General features: G+C 39.4%; 1 protein-coding gene across 1 annotated transcript in view; it reads right to left on the bottom strand.

Moving 5' to 3' along the window:
• The window catches only part of MDFIC2 (MyoD family inhibitor domain containing 2), a 43,539-nt gene extending 32,088 nt beyond the window's left edge, over positions 1–11,451 (bottom strand). Inside the window, 1 exon segment of the mRNA XM_040568496.1 lies at positions 11,364–11,451. Within this exon segment, the coding sequence (XP_040424430.1) occupies positions 11,364–11,451 (88 nt within the window).
• Between the last annotated feature and the right edge of the window lie 8,145 nt (positions 11,452–19,596).

Genomic DNA, 19,596 nt, shown 5'->3' on the forward strand with positions numbered 1-19,596 from the left:
TGTGAAAGTATATTCACATACTAAAAAAAAACACTTGGGAAAACAATGGTGTTTTACATATAAAACTGTTTTATTTTGTATGAAATTTAACTGAAATGATCTTAATGACTTATGTAAAGTGAAATATTGGGTTTTCCTTTTTCGTTCTCTTTTAGCCCTGGTCTCACACAGGCATATTAATGATTATTTGTCAAAGTCACACTGTTTGCTTACAAGGTACGAAGGCTTTTTAGACACTATAATGACAGCTTTTGATTCACTTGATAATATTTAGAATAAGCCATAAAAGCCAATCTCTGAACGAACAGACCGCTTTTATTGGCTTTTAGTGCTATTACTGCTATCATAAGTGGTAAATTGGCCTAATGCAAGTAATACTGCTGTGTCATACTGTAAAAACCGCTGCTTAGTTTTATTTTATTTATTTTTCATGAAATTTTTTTTAGAGCTTGGAGACTGTGCTATCCTTCTACAGCTGTTGGTGATTCCCTCCAAGTGAGAGCTGGGGAAGCTTCCACTGCTGTTTCTTTGCATAGTGATTTTCTTTGCATAATGATTGCCATCTCTGCTGGGACATGTCTGATCATAAAGTTAGACACAAAGAGTGAGTCGAGGAAAATCATCCTGAATTCAGGGTGTCCGTCTGCAGAAGGAGCTTTCAGAGAACCTTAGGTAAAGCAGGCTCAGTGTATTTATATAACATCAGGTTTTTTAATTATGCTTATCTTTGTAATAAGACTATTATTCACAGCATCTGCCTCTCTGCTTCCTTTGCCTCTTACTTGCTTGTGCATGCTTTGTTGGTGTGTCTGTTCTTGGTACAGCCTAAACCTGACCCAAATCTGAGTGGGTTCAGCAGGGTGTCTGCAGAGACAGCCTCTGGGGTCCTGTGCAATGTCCCTGTCTCTGGTAGACACCTTGGGATGATGCTTCCAGCCAGAAATGACAATAAGTAAAACCCCAAGTCATTACAGCCCTGGCTGTTCTCTTGGAGATAAGATATTTAAACTTCTTTTCCCCCCAAAGTGACTATCTGAAGCTCATAGGTCATTTTCCTTTTAAATGATAAATAAACAAAAAAAAATCATTACTTAGCTGGAAACTGAAATGGAATTCACATTTGACTTTTGTCTTGTTTTGCAGTAGTATTTTAAAATATTAAACATCTAAAATATTTGAAGTCGATACATTCAGTCACAACTTGGTCTAACCAGAATGACCACCAGGTGCCATAGTTTTTTTTCCCTGTGGTTCTTTTGACTTTTTCTTCTGTCTATTAGCATGTCTTCTATTGTATTATCCCCAGAGTATACGCGTGAATTTCAAAGATTTAAGATTCTAGTAATATGACTGTTTCATTTAATCAGTGGGGGGAAAATTTATAAAATTTTATATATTTTTGTAGTACTAATGTGACAGCAGTCCTTGAGAAGAAATGAAGGGAAATTGAAGGGGCTTACATTTACTTCCAAATTTCAATTCTTTTATCCTCCCCTTTCTTCTCCGTTGTCGATGCATTATCAAAGTGGCCTCTCTTCAGTCAGGAGTACTGACTGATTTATCAACCATGATGTAAGTTTAGGACCTGCAGTCAGCATAGATATGTCTATATGACAGCCTTATAAGGCATTAAATTTAAACTTTGAGTCAAATTCAGAGTTGTTATACATGTAGTAGTATGGATTTCCTGGTGTACTGGGCTCCTGTTAACCATCTAAAGAGAAGTTACAATTAGTGTGATTTTTGGCTACCTTGGTATTCAATGAGTTCAACATGAGTGTAGCTCCCAGGGTGGAAAGCTGAAAGAGGAGCACCTGATAAAAATGTTAGAAGAAGCAGTCCTATGAAAGTTGCCGGTGTCTGAGGATGGGCTCTATTTTTCAAAGACTCCTCTCAACTTATTTCTAAGCTCCATGTATTTAGCGAGAATCATGCAAACAGCCAGCACAAAGCATGGTGAGAGTTAACCTGGAAGTGAACTTCTTTTTTCTGACTGTCACCACACAGGTCAGAAACCCTAGGAAGGCTAGAGGTAGGAAATACCAGGCTGAATTTGGCCTAGTGGTATATAGTAAGAATGTGGGGTTAGTGCAGCTTTATCTGAAAATCAAGAGTGAGACAACAAAAATAAATGTTTCTTGTTGGGCGGGAAAAATGTAGTGTTTTAAATTTAGCTGAAACGTGAATATTTCAAAGCCAAGTGTAACTTCACTGTGTTATACTATGAGGCCATTAAAAAAAATTACCCTGACAGAGAAAAGTCTATTTGAATAATAATCACTGATTTAACTGAACACATGCTTGAAATTATTTACTTTCAGTATCCTGTGGGAACAGGAAGAAGAATCGTATTCTAACTATAATTTTGACATTAAGTATTTGCGGATGTGATCGTATTTTGCCACACATTAGTTGCCATGGACTTGTAACCAAAACAGACAATGGTGTTAAAAGGGTTTGACCTTTTTTGACGACTATGTTTATGAAGATTGCATAACAGAGAACTCTCCTCTGTAAATCTGATGTTTGATGCTTGCTTCAGTGGGCAGATAGAGATTTAACCTGTATTTTACTCTGAAGAACTGAAGTAACTTTATTTACCCAAATCTACATGTCCTCTTTTTAAATAGAGGTGCTGTAGTATAGCAGAATGGCGTTGCTACCTGCATCTTTGATGCTGCAATACCATTTTCTCTTTTGAAACTGTATTTAGGCATATTTCAGCAAAGACATGAAGAAACATAATTTGTCAGTAATCAGTTCTCAGATGTCTCAACACTATCAAGGCAATGTTTGTGTTTTTCCGCAGAGCATAACAGTGAGCACTGCATCTACTTTATCTCTGAAGCCTACTGACATATTCAGGCAGAAGTTTTTCTTCCTGCACATATTTCTACACTGTGTATATTCATTTATGTGTGAGAGAAAACATTATCATGTTTAACTGCTGCAATCATAAGCACATTAAGTAGACAGATAATAAACAATCCATCTGAATTTATGATTAAGTTAATTGTGTCTGTTTTTCTAACATGTTTATTCAGATTAAAGACTGAAATTAGAATGAGACTATATATAATCAGGAGACCCTAAGAGACTGTTTCACTCCTATAAAATAAAAATTAATCTAGTTTAGGGGGATAGCGAAGATCTCTGTGCCACTTAAGTATCTCTTAGGTGGTAAAGAAGCCTTGTGCAATTCTCTTCAGAGATGAATTTCAGTTGTAGTAAGAGTCATAAAGAAACCTGGCTGACACCGAGGGTTTCAGCACCTAATTTTTGCATATGCTTTTCTGCCCGGCAGGCACCAGGCTCTCAGGTTCAACACAGAGGATGAAGTAACAGGGAGCAGCAATAAGCTGAGGGGAGAGGTGTGGGAACAAGATGAGTCCGAGTAGGAAAACTACTGGGAGGTGCTGGGGAGAAGGACAACCTGAATGCTCCACTTCCACTGGGCACCTCTACCAGCCCTTGTTCCTGATAGAGCAGGAGGAGATGCTCTAGTCCCTTGTCCTCTACATGGGTGAGATCAGAGCAGATTGTTGACTGGGCACAGCCTGGGTTCAAACTCCTCTCTACCTGCTCTCAGCAATGTACCGAGACAACCTATTAATAGCTTTCCACATCTTACTGGATAACTGGATGCTCACCCGCACAGGGACTAGAGCCAATCTGTTGCCATTCCAGCAGGTGTCTTTTCTGCTGGGCTGTAGTGTTCTTCCTGCTCTCTCTGGAGCAATGAGCTTTAAGTAGTCCAAACATATGTACTTAAAGTACATATGTAAAAGTCTCTAAGCTGTGGTATTAAGGAGAGTATGATAGCAGGTGACTAGAGTTTTCTTCTGGAAGATGTGAATTCAAGTCCTCTCATACTGTTGTGTGCTCTCAGCACAGACAAGAAGTGTCCCAGAAGAATTCCTTACCACTAAGCTGTTCTGATAAGGATTTTATTATGTCCAATATTTTATTATTGGACACTTAGAGCAGTCAATCTTAGTGTCTAAGTATCTTTCCATTTGGATTTAGTTCTAAATTTTTTAAAAATGGAAAAATAATTCCTTTGAACCTCAGCGAACATAATGAATATTTTAAGTAATTCCACTTTTGGTCTTTGTCTAAATTTGTAATGTAACATCTTTCATAAACAATAGATATAACACCAGAGTTTAAATAGCTGATTGAACACACACTAGTAGTGAGGATTTTGCTATACCTCTATGTGACAGTCAGTCTGGCTCTACGTACCAGTTTATAATCTTGCAGGTTTATAAAACACGTGGAAATTGGCACTCAGCTGTTTAGATCCATTACTACCTGCCTTTGAGCTCAGTAGGAAAAAAAAAAAAAAACCTCTTTTGTAATTCTTAAAGAATTAAAAACTTCATAAACTAATAAACATTTAGATTCCAAGGTCTCTGTCTCCCTCCAGAAGAAACGGAGAATAACCCCAATGACATCTTCATTACCACATTAGAAGGAATACAACTGCTACTATTTTTTTTCTGCTTTCAGAAGTGCAGGCTAAAGCTGATTGAAGAAACTGACATTGGGCTCCACTTCTGTCACTGAAGAGAGAGAAACCTCTTTGTGACAGTGGTGCATGTACTGGAGCCCAATGCCAACAACACCCCTAATAGGGAGCAGGTATAGTCAAGAGCATCAAGAATGATAGAGATTCTGAATTACATATCACTTTTACTTGTAATGAATTTTCTTTACCAACCAAGTTACTTACTCTGTTTCCTACTGGCAGCTTTCTGGTTTGTATCGCCTTAGAATGAGAAGACGAGTTTTGCATTTGACCTTTCCCTCTTTGAATTGAAGCAGTAAAAATAGGACATCTTGTGAATGTTGTTTTATTCCTCCTACCTAATTTATACCCTAAGATGATCACAAGTATCTGTTTCAGACATGCTTGGTCCAATTAAATCTTTTGCAAGCCAACATGACTCTGTTACTTTAGTGGAATTACTGATCACTTTTCTACTTAGCACTTCCTACTGAATATAGGCTATAAGAGGCCCTTAGAAATAGGGGTTCTGCTGTAATACACGTACTACTAAAAAGTAAATTAACAACTGACTACCTGCGTTGTTATGTGGAGTTGGGTTTTTTTTTGGCTGCACTCATGCAACCAATGGGAAAATCTTGAAAAATTTGCCCCAGTACAATGAAGAATAGGAATCTTCTGGAAGACTTCTGTGCGGTGAATGATAGAATAAAAACCAAAACAGAAACCCACACCACATCTTCAGATCTTTCCAAACATTGGCAGTTAAACAAACAAAAAAATCTTTTTCATTCATCTGTGGAAATTCACAAGAACTTAGACAAACCTAAATAATAATAAAAAAAAAAAAAAACTAGATAAACCTTGCATCTACATTTTTACAACCAGTGTCCAGCTTAGGAGAGTGACTTTAAGATAACCTTATCATCTAAAGCAATGCCACTCCTTACTGTACATTCATACCACCTATGTGGCAGTACTTGAAGCCTTACATCTCTGAGGACTCTCCAGTTCAAAGATCAAGGACCACTCAGTTTATAAAACTATAATTAGGAGTGGTGAGCTGGGACCATTGCAGGTTTCATATACTCCCTCTCCGTTGGAAGAGAGTCTTTAAATCTGCTGTTTTACAACTTAAAGGAAGGGTTGTCTCAATTAATTCATTTGGTCATAGCCCTGAAGCTGACAAGGCATCTTCCAGGAATTTGAGCCCCCTGGGATCCTTGTCATCAGTTTTTAAAAGTGTATTTTTTTGTGTGTGTGGTTCTTATCTGGAAACAGTTTGCTTGGATTACAGCATTCATCTTATAAGAATTTGGTGTTTTCTGCTGCATGAAACTGAGAGGTATTTTCTTTTTTTTTTGCTATTGGTGTTCTATAAAGCTTTTCAATCCGATGTCTTAATTCAGGCTTGAAGAAAAGAGAAAAAGCTTCTGGACCCAAGTCAGCAAAATGCAGGAAACAAATGTCCAAGTGTGGATGTAGAATTACATTCATTGACTTCTGAGTTTAGAAATAAATTATAGAAATGACATTTAGCTACCTAAATGCAGTGATGCAAGTTGGATTGGAACACTTTGAGAATAATCTCTGAACCCAAAGCACAAACCTCATGCTGGCTACTCCAGCCCCTGCAAATCAGGGGAAAGCTGGAAGGTTTTGAAAGAAATGAGCCTCCAAATCTCTCTGGGGTAATTCCCCCTGTGCAAAACCAGTCTCATGGCAGGGTATCTTTCCTGCTTCATTACTTTTTCGAAAAGGCTCTTAAAACCCCTAGGTATCCAGGGAGAAGGGTATGCTGGGGAAAAGGTGTTTGAGTGCTGCAAAAGATGAGGTTTTTGCTGTTCCTCCAGGAATATATCCCAGGGCAAGGCTGTGGGGTGTTATGGGGGGGGGGAGTATAGTTAGGAGTTGCCTACTCCCACATCAGATTTCTGGGATGTACTGCTCAGAAGTGTGGCACAATCTCACCCAATGGGATTACTTCTGGAGTAAGGGATCATTTGAATAATGTGAATAATGTCACTACAGCCAGGCCTATGATATGAGTAAATCTCCCTTTTCATATGAACTGTGCTCCTTGGAGGGGTGAAATATAATCTGAACAGAGGCTCTATTTACCACTTAAGCCTTAGTTTATGGTTTAAGTGCTGACCTTGCACTGACCCTCAATACAGGGCTGAATTTTAGCCTACAGCGAAAATCTGCTGGCTAGAGCAGCCGATTAAAGAAATCAGGGTTAGACTCCTTACTCTTTGCAAGACAATGAAAACAGGCTTATTTTTGACAAAATGTTTCTGATTTATGAGAATTTTAGTGCAGAAAGGGGCTATTTTGGAGAAAGTCTTGAAATTAGCATTTCAGTTATATTTTTGGCAGGAGAGCAAGGAAGCCATTTCATTAACTTTTCACTGGAAGTTATATATGGAGGGCATTTGTGTATACAGCTGGGCAGCATAAAACAGGAGGGCTTTGTGTGAGAATATCCTGAAATGAAATTTCATTTCTGTGCAACTTGGATCTGCGTTCCTGGGCTGCCAGGGACAGTTTTGGATGTAACCGTAGGAGGGCAGTATTAGGCCCTCGCACTTTTTACCTTGCGTTCAGTCCTTAGCAATGGATGCAAAAAATAGTGAAGAAACCACTGCTGGCCCCTGTGCAGAATCAGTGCTACCTTTTACCGCCTAACATCAGTCAGATAAGCTCATGCCTGTATCCATGTATCCATATGGCTGTAATCATCAAGCAATGCTGAGAGATTAAATGTTTGTAAGGAACTCCAAAAGCCACATGCTGAAGCTGGTGTGAATTTAGCTCTGCTTTGACCTCCCTTCCCACCAGATGACTGCTTTTCTGGCACTATCACCACGGTGGTAGAAAGAGCCCTGGTCCACGTGGAGGAGACATCCCTGGCTGTGAGTGAGTTGCATGAGCTGGGAGGATCCCTTGGTCAGCCCCTGGGAGTGTTACTCATCCTTGGGCACTGCGTTTCTAAGGGCGTGTCTTGTGTGGCTTCCAGATTTCATAGGACTTCCTCTAAGAGCTCTGCTGGATTAGGAGCCTTCAGAGATGTTTCTTGCCTGGGGTGTGATGGTTTGCTTGTTGCCCATCTTCTGGGTGTGTGATGCAGATGGGGGCTCATGTCCATGCAGAGGACATTTCTTAACATTTCCTTCACGTTGCACTGAATGTTCTTTACATATATGCATAATTATTTTTTACGCTTTGTCATTTACATAATTTCTGTATGGCAGGGCAAAACAAGTATAAGCAGTAATAATGCATGCACTGAGGATTCCTGCTTTAGTTTTTCAGCGTAGAAATGCAGATAACTTTGCCAGTGCTTCTTTGCAAATCAGCCCGTGTTTCACTCTGACCTGAAGTTGCGTAGACATTTGCATGGGGAGATCTGTACCTCCATCTAAACCTGCTTCCTTTCTCCAGTGAAGAGCTCTTCCCCATATGAAGAAGCAAGCAGAGATAACTGCCTCAGCTGCTGCAGAAAATAAGTTGTTTGGCTTTACTCATACGTCTCGGCTTTCCTTGAGTTGGTTCTCACCAGTGCTAAGGTCAGACAAATCAAAAGAAGGCCAATAACTGCCTTTTTCTCATTGTTTTGCGTCCGATGATCTGATGCATGCTCTCCAAACAGGCTTTCTCTTGTGTGATCTTCAAAAATAACAGCACTGAGGAACAGGCTCAGAAAAGATTGATACTATCAGAAAAGACTGCTGGTATAAATTCTTTGCTCTGCTAGCTCTCGGGATAGGACTGTGACCCCTTCTCTGTCTTCATTCAGGCCGTCAAACCAGGGTGTGTCTCATGGTGTTGTTCAGATCCAGACTTGAGTGATAGGTGACTTAGGAGGTTACAGGTATGTTTTAGGAGTTTTGGATAGCCTAGCAAAACCAAACCACGTATCTGTCAGTCTGATTCCATGCGTGCAGTTTTATTATTATTTCACTGTAGTTCCGCATTCTCCTAGATGTTGTGAAGGACCTCAGGCCCTCCAACTAAAAGGCTTTTATAAGCAAGAAATGAAAGGAGAGGGTAAATATCGTTGTTCATTTTAAAAATATAGTCTAGGGCCATGATTATGTAGATGTTTCTCTCCAAGACTGTTCTGGCTTATGCAGCATTATTTGTTCCCCCCATGCCCCCTCATCATTAACTCCCATGAGTCTTCCACTGCGCTTGTGGAGAGAGAAATGAGTGCAGCAGTGGGTGCAAATTTCTCGGAGGTAGAAGCATGAGTAGGATTTTTTGGGGGTCGTCTTGCCCAAAGAAGTTCCTACAAGCATAGCTTAATGTTTCTCTGTAATACTTTTTACGTGGCTGGTTTGGAGTCTGTTTTGCTTTGTGAAAGTATTCCTTCAAAATGAGGCATGGATTTCAATTTGTAGGGGCTGGAAGACAGAAAAAGAAAATCCTCTTCCAAAAAACTTGGAAGATAAATAACTGGCAGCCAAATTAAAATCCCTTCCCCCTGCCTTGGTTGAACAGCTTCTAATGTTGAAAGCCAACAGGTAACATACTGTGACCCACTGCACTACTAGTCCATGAACTACTACTTTGCAAAGCATTGGGAAGAAACAGAAGTCTACAAAAGATACTCAAGCCACAGCCTAGTCTGTATTTTATGTTTATTTCTGATACTATGTGGTTCATGATTGTTTCTTTTAGAAGGAACAAATAATCAATACAAAACCATGAACAAAAATAACTTTTCTTTAAAACTGGATGCTAAAAGAACATATAGTCTTCTTACTGTGCTTGACGGAAACAGTACAAGTCTGTTCTCCACAATTCATTGTTTATTGGAATGCCTGAAATCTATATGCAATGTATTTTTAAAACACTTAAACATAAAAGTTAAGCTTCTGCTCCAGACAGTATGGTTTACCTTTTTCTAAGAACCTGATATGTACCACAGAAGTGCGTAAAGCAAAGAAACAATAACGCATTTTAAATAACCAAATTTCAATATAATATAAAATAATGTCCATATTCCTATCTCCAGGAAAAATTCTTTCTCTTCTGAGACTTCAGCTACCTCCCGACTCAGCTGCTGTCCAAGGCATTCAAGGCCCATTTCTCTGTTGCATTTTAGAGAAGGGGTGCAAATAGACAGCGCTTGGCTTGCTTTCTGAAGGAGATTACTGTCTCCAAGAAAAAAAAAAAAAAATTTATATATTGCTAATGACCTAGAAATGCAGAACTGTAGGTCTCTGTAGGAAGGGGAGTAGTAATAAAACATGGAGCATGAGCATTACCCAAGCTAGATGAACTCAGGAACATACAGGTGTGAGAGATGTAACTGGCTACCAGAGTAGATCTAGTCCAGAGGATAAATAACTATATGGGGCTCTGAGGGCTCATACCTACCCTGCTCAGAGACTCTTTTCTTACTATGGACCAGTTAAAACCCTCTATACCCCTTTTGTAAAGTCACAATCTCTTGTGCTGTACCATATTCTGATGGAATAAATCTTCATTTCAGTTATGTGCTTGCTGTTTACAAACTAAAGTACAAAGCTGTTTTGTAGGATCAGACCCAGATCTCAATCGGCTATATCGTTCTTTGTGATGCTCAAATTGCAAATCTTGCAGAGTTTCTACTGGTGTAGCTGACACCTTGCAAGTGGAGGGTTTTGGTTGTCCAGCCAAACAAGGCCTGCATGTTGGCCGGTGAGCTCTACTTAGGCATGCAATTTTCATTCTGCAGAAGTGCTGCATAAACAATGAAAAATGCAAGGTAGAGACATTAATTTAGGTCTATTTTAATGCAGCCCCTATCGTAGCTTAAAAGATATAATTAAGAACATGAGTTTAAAATAGTGATGCGCATTTTACAGATGACATAATAGTTGCTATAAATGGCCTTTTCCTCAATACCTTCCTAGTTAATGTTTTCAAAATGAGGTCACTTGTTGAGTCTTTCCAATACACATTTGTTAGGATTAGAATACAACTGTTTTCATTTTAAAACCCAAATTTGCACCTAACTGTAGATATGTAATTTGTATTCTTGAAAGTCTCTGCATTCATATACTTCTCTTCTGTGCATGTGTGTGAAATACAATGAAGTGATTCTGCTATGACCAACAAACATACATAGAGGGTCTCGTAATAAGTAATGTGTTAACTTACAACTAAATTTTTCCAGCAAAAAAAAATATTCCGACCTTCCCTTTTCTTATTGCATATCACTATATGCATAAAAACCTTTACAATCGCATGTCTGTCTTCTAAAATAGTTTAACAAGTAGAACGTAGTGTTTGAAATACCTTTCTTTGACAGTTATTTGTAGCAAACAAGCTAAACAAGCTACTTAATACCTGTCAATTTTCAGCCTTTAAAATTGGAAATTCCCCCTATAACATCTTCTATAACATTTCTACTGCTGGGAGTCTATATTTCATGAACTGATGACAACTGATGCTACTTATTCTAAGTTAGCACGCTGCCAAATCCAAAGATTTGGGGTTGATATTTACCCCCAATAATTTGAGGAGACCCAACAAACGTGAGTCCAATGCAGTAATGGTTTGATCTAACAAAAACTTTTCATTAGGAATAAGAGGATGATCTGTACATCTTAGTGTTGTAAGTGATCTTAAATAAAGCTTCCAAGGGCATGCAAGCATATTGGAAAAATGAGCTTTCAGTGTACTCTAGATTTTGGTAATTTAGGCCATTCTGCACCAAAAGCAAATGTACATGTATGTTTCATAGGTGTCAAGCTGTGGAATTAATATGGTAGAAATTCCTCGCCATATTTAAGGCTGCAAAATTTCTTGTGTATCTTTCCAAACACAAACCAGTAATTAACAACTCAGCAATGCAGCTTACCTTTCTTCAGCCAAGAAATATTCTGCTTGTCATTTTCAAAACTTTCTGCTGGTTTGATTTTTACCTTGTCTGTCTCTGCTTCTGACATCTGTGGGGTAGAAAAGAATTTTGGGATGTCAGGATTTCTTTTAAAGAAAGTTTCTGACAACTGTGTTCTCTGTTTAGGTTCCAGCTGTAATAGATTGTTTACTTACACAGACACACTTCTTTTCCTGCAGATTATTTATACTGTATAATATCTCATTCATTAAATTTATGTTCTGTACCTAAATGCTTTATCAATATTACATGGTTGCTGTTTGTAGATGGATTGTTTTGTAAGGTTACTATAAATTACGTTATGAAAGGAGTGAGTGATACAGTCGTAGCATGCTGGTGAGAGATGTACATACAACACAGAACAGATAGGGTCTGGCTACAGAGGAGGCGTCCAGCCTGCCTGTTTATTGTGGTTCAAAGTTGCTGTAAAGTCTGCTGTCGGAGAGGTATAATTATGTAAATAATGATAAATATTTATAAAGGCAACTCGAACCAAGCGTATCCAAAAAAAACCTTTACTGCCACTTGCGACAATTTATTTGCTGTAACGAGAAGAATCACATGCAAGTTACAGTACCTGAGGGTATTATGTATACAGTAGCTATCAGCCCATACACTGAGGTTTACTTCCATTGCCTGCAAGGAATAAGATTAGGCTGTCCGGGCTTCTTCTAACTGCTTTATATTTTCACTGAATCCAGTTAGCTAAAGCATTTCTCTATTTTTACCTGTATCTTCCGAACGGGGATGAAAGCAGCAGGGTTCAGATGCTGGGGAGGAGTGCTTTCGGCCGAATCCCTTGCTGTGTGTTGATGTCCAGCATTCCCATACACTGACAAAACCGAAAGGATGAGCAGTGCACTCTCTTCCTGCCTGCTGTGTGGTGCTAGATTTGTCTTGCTGCCAAAATCAGCCAACTTATTGCTGAGGTTTTCTTCTTTTTTTTTCTTTCCCTTTTTGTTTGCATGCACCTCTAGAGCTGGGTAGGGTAGGGAAGGAGGGGGTAATCAGCATCCCAGCACTAGTGGAGTGGTAGAAAATCAACAGCTTTGTGAAAGAAAAATTGGTTTGGAAAGGCTATTACTGCAGTTCATAAACCAGTGGATCTGCAAGGGGAGAAAGAAAGTAAAAAGGGAACCAGGAAAGTAGTAGTGACAAATCAGATAAATGTGTCCATGTTTTGGCTAAATGCAAGTTAAAATAATGAAGGGTGTACGAATCAGACCCTGAGTGTCTACTTACAGTTGCCACTTGGGCAAAGAATAAGATCTAATCCTGTGGGGAGCTGAGTGCTATGAATGCCCTGAGCTCAGGAGGCAGAAATCCGTCCTCACCCAGGAGGGCAGGTGGGCACAGACAAGCATTGGACAGGGACGAGAGGTCTCAAGTGGGGACAGTGCTTGTGCTGGTGGGCTTGATGGTCAACAAAGCTGATGTCAAGGTGACTATTGGACACCAAAAATTAAATAATTGAAAGCTACTAGTTGGCTGTTAAAATTCACTTGCTATAGTTACCAGCAATGCTGCTCTAATGTTGGTGAGAGCAGGGTCAAGACCAAAGAGAAAAAAACTTTAGGGTACTCAAATGTTGTCCTACTTCTTCTATAGGACAAAAAAAGCAAATGCCACTCTGCTTTCCCAAACTGAGTTTTGAAAGTATTAGTTGCAGAGTACATTCAGAATTACTCAGTTATCTTACCTTTTAAGCAATATTTACAAAATTTCAAGCAGCATTTGTCACCAGATACTATAATCCAAGATCCCAGTGTTTAAGTGTGGCCAATAAATAATAACATATTCCCTTTGTTATGACAATTATCTTCCTCTACTCTCCCATCACATGTCATTCTTGCAAGAAAAAATGTTTTCTTTTTTTCTAATCCTACTTCTCCTGTGCCAACATGCCTGAGATTCTTCTACCATCTTTAGCTAATTGTGAATTGCATGGTAAGTGCCTACTTACATCTCCAAATTGCAATGATTAGTCTTGCATGGTTTGAAAACCTATTTTAAGCAGGGTACTTTGGGAATAATTGCAACCGCAGGGGGGAAACGTCTAGGGGTAATATTTTAAGATCTTTGTTCCATTCCCCTTGGATGCAGCTTTGAGAGTCATGTATTTTCAATTCCCCTGTTTCTCCCAGAAACACTTTCCTATTTTTTCCATATTGTTGCACCTGTAATGTTTTAAATTTATCAGTGGTGCTGATTCTTCAGCTGTACTTGCCAGGACAGGCTGTAGAGTGAGCTCCTGGTGAGTCCTAATAAAATCACCTGGGCTCTGTATGGGTAAGCCTAGACCTATAGTATTGCAGCTTGGATCTGATGTTAATCAGCATTTCAGAAGCACTGCTTAAAATGAAGAAATGGCTTATTTCCAAAGGAAACTAGAGAGAAAATTCTTTCTATACATTCACTCAACACTCATGTCTCCCACAATAAAGCAACCAAGAAAAGCCCATCCAAAACTACAGCCCTGAAAGATGCTCTTCCTTGAAAGAACAGCTCCTGAAGTTGCTGTTCCTTAGATTTTTGTTTTTGTTTTTTTCCCAACTTAAGCTCTTCTTGAAACCAGCAGGAGCTAGAACTCAGTCCAGACAGCCTCCAAGAGTGCAAGAAACCAGTACCACTTGCAGCTGCTGATGGCTCATCACTAAATATCTCCTCCAAGCCATGACAATACTGATTTGTGCAAATCAACCAAATAAAAACCTGGCTTTAAATCTGTGGTTCAGCAAGAATAACATAGGTTCCTGTTCTGAGATAACCTGTTCGTCTGCTACTCTCAGACAAGATGCGTTGTACGATTCCTCTGCCTGTTGGTGAGATGCAAACCCTCAGAAGTTACCGAATCTGAACCTTGGGAAAGATCTCACCAGCTAGTTAACAAAATATTAAATGAGTTTTCTATTTGGAGTGTTCTCCATTGCTGATGTTCAATTAATGGTCTAATGTTTTCAATCCAGAAACACGAAATATAGCCTTTCTTAATCTTGATCAGCTCTAGTTTTCTACTGAGGCATATTTGTGTGCTATTTTTTCCCCTCATTTAATTATTTCAGATAAATGCATCAATACTTCTGTTTCCTAATCAATCTTAAAGCAGTTAGAGGAAAGGCAGGCTTACCATGCATCCTCAGTATTGCCAGACTTTGAAAAGGAGGAGAAAAAAAAAAAAAAACATTATGCAAGAAGGTCATTAAAATATTGAGTAAACTTGTTTCTATTAAAGCTGTAATTGAATTTTTAAAGCCATGGCCCATTTTAAACGCCGAACTTTAGTTTATGGTTTGATAATTCATTTCACTTCTATTTTATAGGTTTTACTTTATAGCTATTAAATAGCTATGGGCCATCACTTGTTTCTTATCCTTCCAGATTGTGAAATAGGGCGTTTATATGGAGGATAAAAAAAATAAAAAAAAATCATAATGCCAAAATAGATATGATGTCAATCAGCTGCCAGATAAATGTACTGTGTCAAGTGCTTGTTGAAATTTGAGAGTATATTTTTCTGGTCTGCTCAACTAGGAGTGCATTCAAGTCTTTGTAGAGTTGGAGAACAGGAAACTTTAATAGACTGTAATAACCATCAAAGCAGAGGAAAAATGTCATTGTTGGTCCTAGCAAGCAACAAAACTTAAGATTTCCTTGTGTGCTTAATGTTAGGTCAAGAGTCCAGAATCATGTGCTGCACTAAGGGAGGGACGCGAAGCTGTAGCCAAGAGGGTTTTTGGTTACATCCATGGGTACAGCATTTACAGAGTTATATTTCACTACCTGAAGTGACTTTTTACTTGAGGAGATGAACTGTGTGCCTCAAAGCTTCTTTTCCAGGAAGTAGAATGACACAATTTCCACAGCACAACATTGGATTAAGCAGTTATTTCTATTCTGCATAGCGCAGGTAAAACATAGCCACTTGTCCACTGGCAAGTGGCGCTCTGTAGCTTTGGAATACCCCACACTGCAGTAAATGTGTAAGGAGGGGAAAAAAAAAAAACACCACGATGAAACTCTGCCTTTGCTCCCTTTTGCACCCTGAGGTGATCATTTCCAATAATAAAGTGAGTATAATGTGATGTGCCCTGTCAAAGTTAAGGAATCTCTTCTTGATCATGCATCTGTAGGTAGAATATTAAGTTGTGGGAACACGATATACAGCCAAATTATCCTGGTGATTACATGTAAAATGCATGGTTTTTTAGCCGAACCATCATGTCCTGTGAGTGCTTCAAATGCAAAACAGCCTGTTTATAGAGACTACCTCAAACTGGCACTGACAAATGATCTATATGCTGCAGAGGCTCTGAGCAGTACAAAGACAGTCAGATTTTATTCCCCATCACTCTGCCTCATGGACACTCCAGATAATTTTTCAGTGACTGTGTCCTGTAAGGGGAGACATGAGGCTTTATTTCACTTTGCCACTCCTTGCCACTCTAGATTGGCGAATGCCTGGGAATATGCTTAGACTGGGGAAAGGAATAAAATCTTGAAAAGTGTTGCAAAGGCTGTTGAGCACAGAGGTCAGTAATAATGCAGAGGAAATGTTACAAACCAGTGAGATTAGAAATACTCCATACTTAACAGGAAAGAAAAAGAGATGTTACATGTCAGCAAAACCACTTCACTCCCCAGCAAAGCAAAGTGTCTGAAGACAGCAGATAGCTTACAGGTTTCATCCTTCAAGAGGGCAAGGAGGGACTGAGCTAAAAAGTGATGAAGGGGACAATATCAGAATGGGATGGAGGGCAGGTGTGAAATCAAGTTGAACAAATGATAGTGAGATGCTAGAGTAGGGAAGGCCTAGGAAAGACCCAGCCTCTAACCTCGTCCAAGTTGGGGAAGGGGCTATGGATGCGCAAATATTCTTTGGCCAGTATCCCTCCTACCCACTGTAAACTCTTGGAGTCAAAATGAAGGCCCAGGTTTCATAATGTTTTTATAGTAACATGTGAGGTATGTGAAGCTTTGTGTACCCTGGCTTCAAGCAGAAAATCCTCCTGTGCTTCCATGTTGTTTTGTCTGTTGTGGACCAAGTTCTCTGTTACCTATGTGTACACTGTCTTTTTGCATGGCTCTGCACTGGTGGGCATGTAGGTGGCTGTATTTGAGTGGAGAGTAGTGGAGAGTAGCTTAAACACAGTAGCTTTTTCAAAAAAAAAAAAGTGTTAGGGGACAGTTTGCCCTCTTAAAAGGCTCCGTTTTTGTGCATTTAGTAAGGCAGGTGGAAGTACAGGTCTCTTGGGTGGACCCCTCTAGGCCAAAGGAGACCTGCTGCAGGAGATCTTTTCAGGCTGATGTTTGAAAGCCTTTGGGCCATTACAGTAAAAATTAGGAAAAACCTGTATAAGATTTCATGGAAAATAAGCTTTGTGGTCTAACTGTTGCCTCGTCTGAATGTATGCTTGTGTAAAGGAGACAGGAATGTGGTATTCAAGAATGGGATGTATCCTCTGGTAGCTATTGTTGGTCACACGCATCTACAGGACTTCCATGGGAGTGAAGGGAAGTTTGTGTAACAGATGTGAAAAATGAGGGTCGTATCTTCATTGCGACGGTTTATTGCTGCCCTTCTTGTCTTTTCTGTTCTGCTTGTGCAAAGCTGAGCTTCCTATCCCTTTGCAACAGTCCTCTTTCAGCAGATAAAGGAGCGTGATCACATATTCCCTGAGTTGTTGTAGTTGTTGTTTTTCCAACACTTGCATGTATATCACTTTCATTAGTGTATGATGGATCTTGTCATCTTTGTTGGAGCTTCTCTTTCTTTGTAATGTGGTATCCAAAAGTGGTCACGCATTCCTCCTAGGACTTTGCCAATATGGGATTAAGCAGTGAGGTTACTTGCACGTTTTACAGTCTCTGTTCCTCTTTGTACGTCCCTGTATATGTCATTTCCATGACAGCATGAAACTGTTTGTGTGTAGTTTATAATACATCCTCTTCCCCAGATTAGTTTCTTCAGCATAGCAACATAACCAGTTGTTTTGTCTTGTGTTTACGCAACCGATTATCCACACCTAAGCATAACATTGTGCAGTTGTGCTTCCTGAACTCCATCCCAATCTTCTCCGTATTATTTCCCCAGTTTGTGAAGATCATTTTGAATTCTCACCCTGCCCTCTAAAGTGCTTCTAGCCCCAATGTATTGTGGTTATGTTGGTGGATGTTTGCAGAGCTCCTGTGGAAATTGCTGCTACATAGACACTTGGAGTAGGTCAGAAATATGAAGCATTATATTTTCCAAATCACACTTTCATGGATGGTATATATGCCTCCATGGTTTGCTTTCTTAGCAGAATCCATGAGTACCTTCAAACTCTGTCTCTTCATGGTTTGATAAACAAGAGGGACTGCTCCTTGAATGCCAAGATGACACCTCTGAGTATATAAGCAGGCATGCAGGGACATGGAGGAAAGTCCCTCATACTCTCAGTAATTGCAGGGTGCAAACTGGGATTGCTGACGGTGAGTGCACACCACCTTTAACGTTGTTTACAAGCCAGGTAGGCACAACAGTGGTTTGGTACGTGTTCCATCACACGTAAAAGGCCAGTGGCAAGTATTTGTAATGAAGCACTTACAGATTCCTTTGCTGACTGGCAAAGCTTGTCAGCACCTCCCTAAACAGTACTATCCCAGAGGAGACACTGCGCTTCTCAAACAGAAGGGAAAACATTTCAGACAGTTTTCTCTCATGCTTTTAAGTAAGCCACTTCCCAACAGTGGTTGAAATGTGGTCGTCATCTCGGAGGTGCTGAGTACAGCTGAGGAAGACTTTTTTTTGTCTACGTAACTCTTATCAGAAAGATTAAACAGCTGGGTTATTTCAGGAAAATGTCAAGGGAAATTCTAGGTGCCTTGCACTCCGCCCTGCTATTTCTAAGCTAACCACTGGTGAAATGAGTTTCTTCTGTTCTCTTGCTAAATTTGTTTGTTTGTTTAAATACTACTTAGGCTAGAGAGAAGGTAGCAGTAGAGAGAAAACAGCAACTTTCTGAACTCTTAGGATCTCCCTGGAGTACAAGAAACCTCAGTTCAAACTCCTTCTGAATGATTATGTTCATTTCTAGCTGGAGTGAAACAGCTCCAACAGGAGAGATTAAGAACTCCTTGTCCTATAGGAAGCGATAGCTTGGTCATTATGGGAGTTGGATCTTTCTTGCTAATGCCTCTGTAAGATGCTTTGAAATATCTGTGATTTGAACTGTGAATGAGAAAAACTGTGAGTCTCAAAGTCTTGTGGAAGAGGAAATCTGCTTCCTGTCTGCATACATACAATCGTAACTGAAGTCAACACGAGCTCTGAGAGTTCAGCACCCTGAAAATCAGGCCTGAAGTCTAAATGAAACTGAACTTCAAAATAAAAAGTAGTTTTCTGGCCCTTTTGGAGCCCAAACAAGAAAGTATTTATTCTATTTGATCAGCTATTCACAAATGATGCCTTTGTATCTTTAAAATAACTACAAACCAAATTTAAAACTGGAAGCTCTCATCTTTGATGTTATCTACAGATAAGATAAAGCTTTGAAGCATTAACAGAGACTAATTGGAACAGAATACCAATACAACTGAAAATTAATGGAAAACACAAGAAGTGTTTGGAGCGCTATCACTCTAAACTAGGACCGTTTCTTTTCAAATGCTATAGAATTTCAGGGAAAAAAGCACAGTTCTCTGGAGTGTAGATGAAAGAGAAGAATTGTCTGATTCGATGTAGCTTGATAGTTCAAAAACAGTCATAGGGATTAAAGTTATTTGTACATATTCACTGTATTTTTAAGTACCAAATTCTTTCAAATATATAACAAGCTGGAGGCTGGAAGAGGGTGGGGAAAGTGTATCACAGGTGAAAATATCAAGTTCATATTTTTATTTGAAACGGGATCACTTCCTGTTTTGTTTTGAAGACTGCATTTCTTTCCGTCCTGAACTTGGGGGGAAAAAAGTCAAAGTTGCTGGAAGAAAAAAAAAAAAAAGTGCTATATATAGAAAGCATGCAGCTGAGAATAGAGGAAAATTATATCTGCAATCAACCCTAGACCTGAACATCAGAAAATAAACTGCCATCAATCCTAACGTATGCAAGTGAGACAAAAGCGACTGAAACCTGTCCTGGAGTGTCAGCTCATCTCCCATAGACCAGGCCTGCTCCAATGCTCTGTGAGGTTCTGTTGGTGAGACAAGCCAG

This window comes from Cygnus olor, chromosome 10 (genome assembly GCF_009769625.2).
Source record: "Cygnus olor isolate bCygOlo1 chromosome 10, bCygOlo1.pri.v2, whole genome shotgun sequence".
Taxonomy (NCBI): domain Eukaryota; kingdom Metazoa; phylum Chordata; class Aves; order Anseriformes; family Anatidae; genus Cygnus; species Cygnus olor.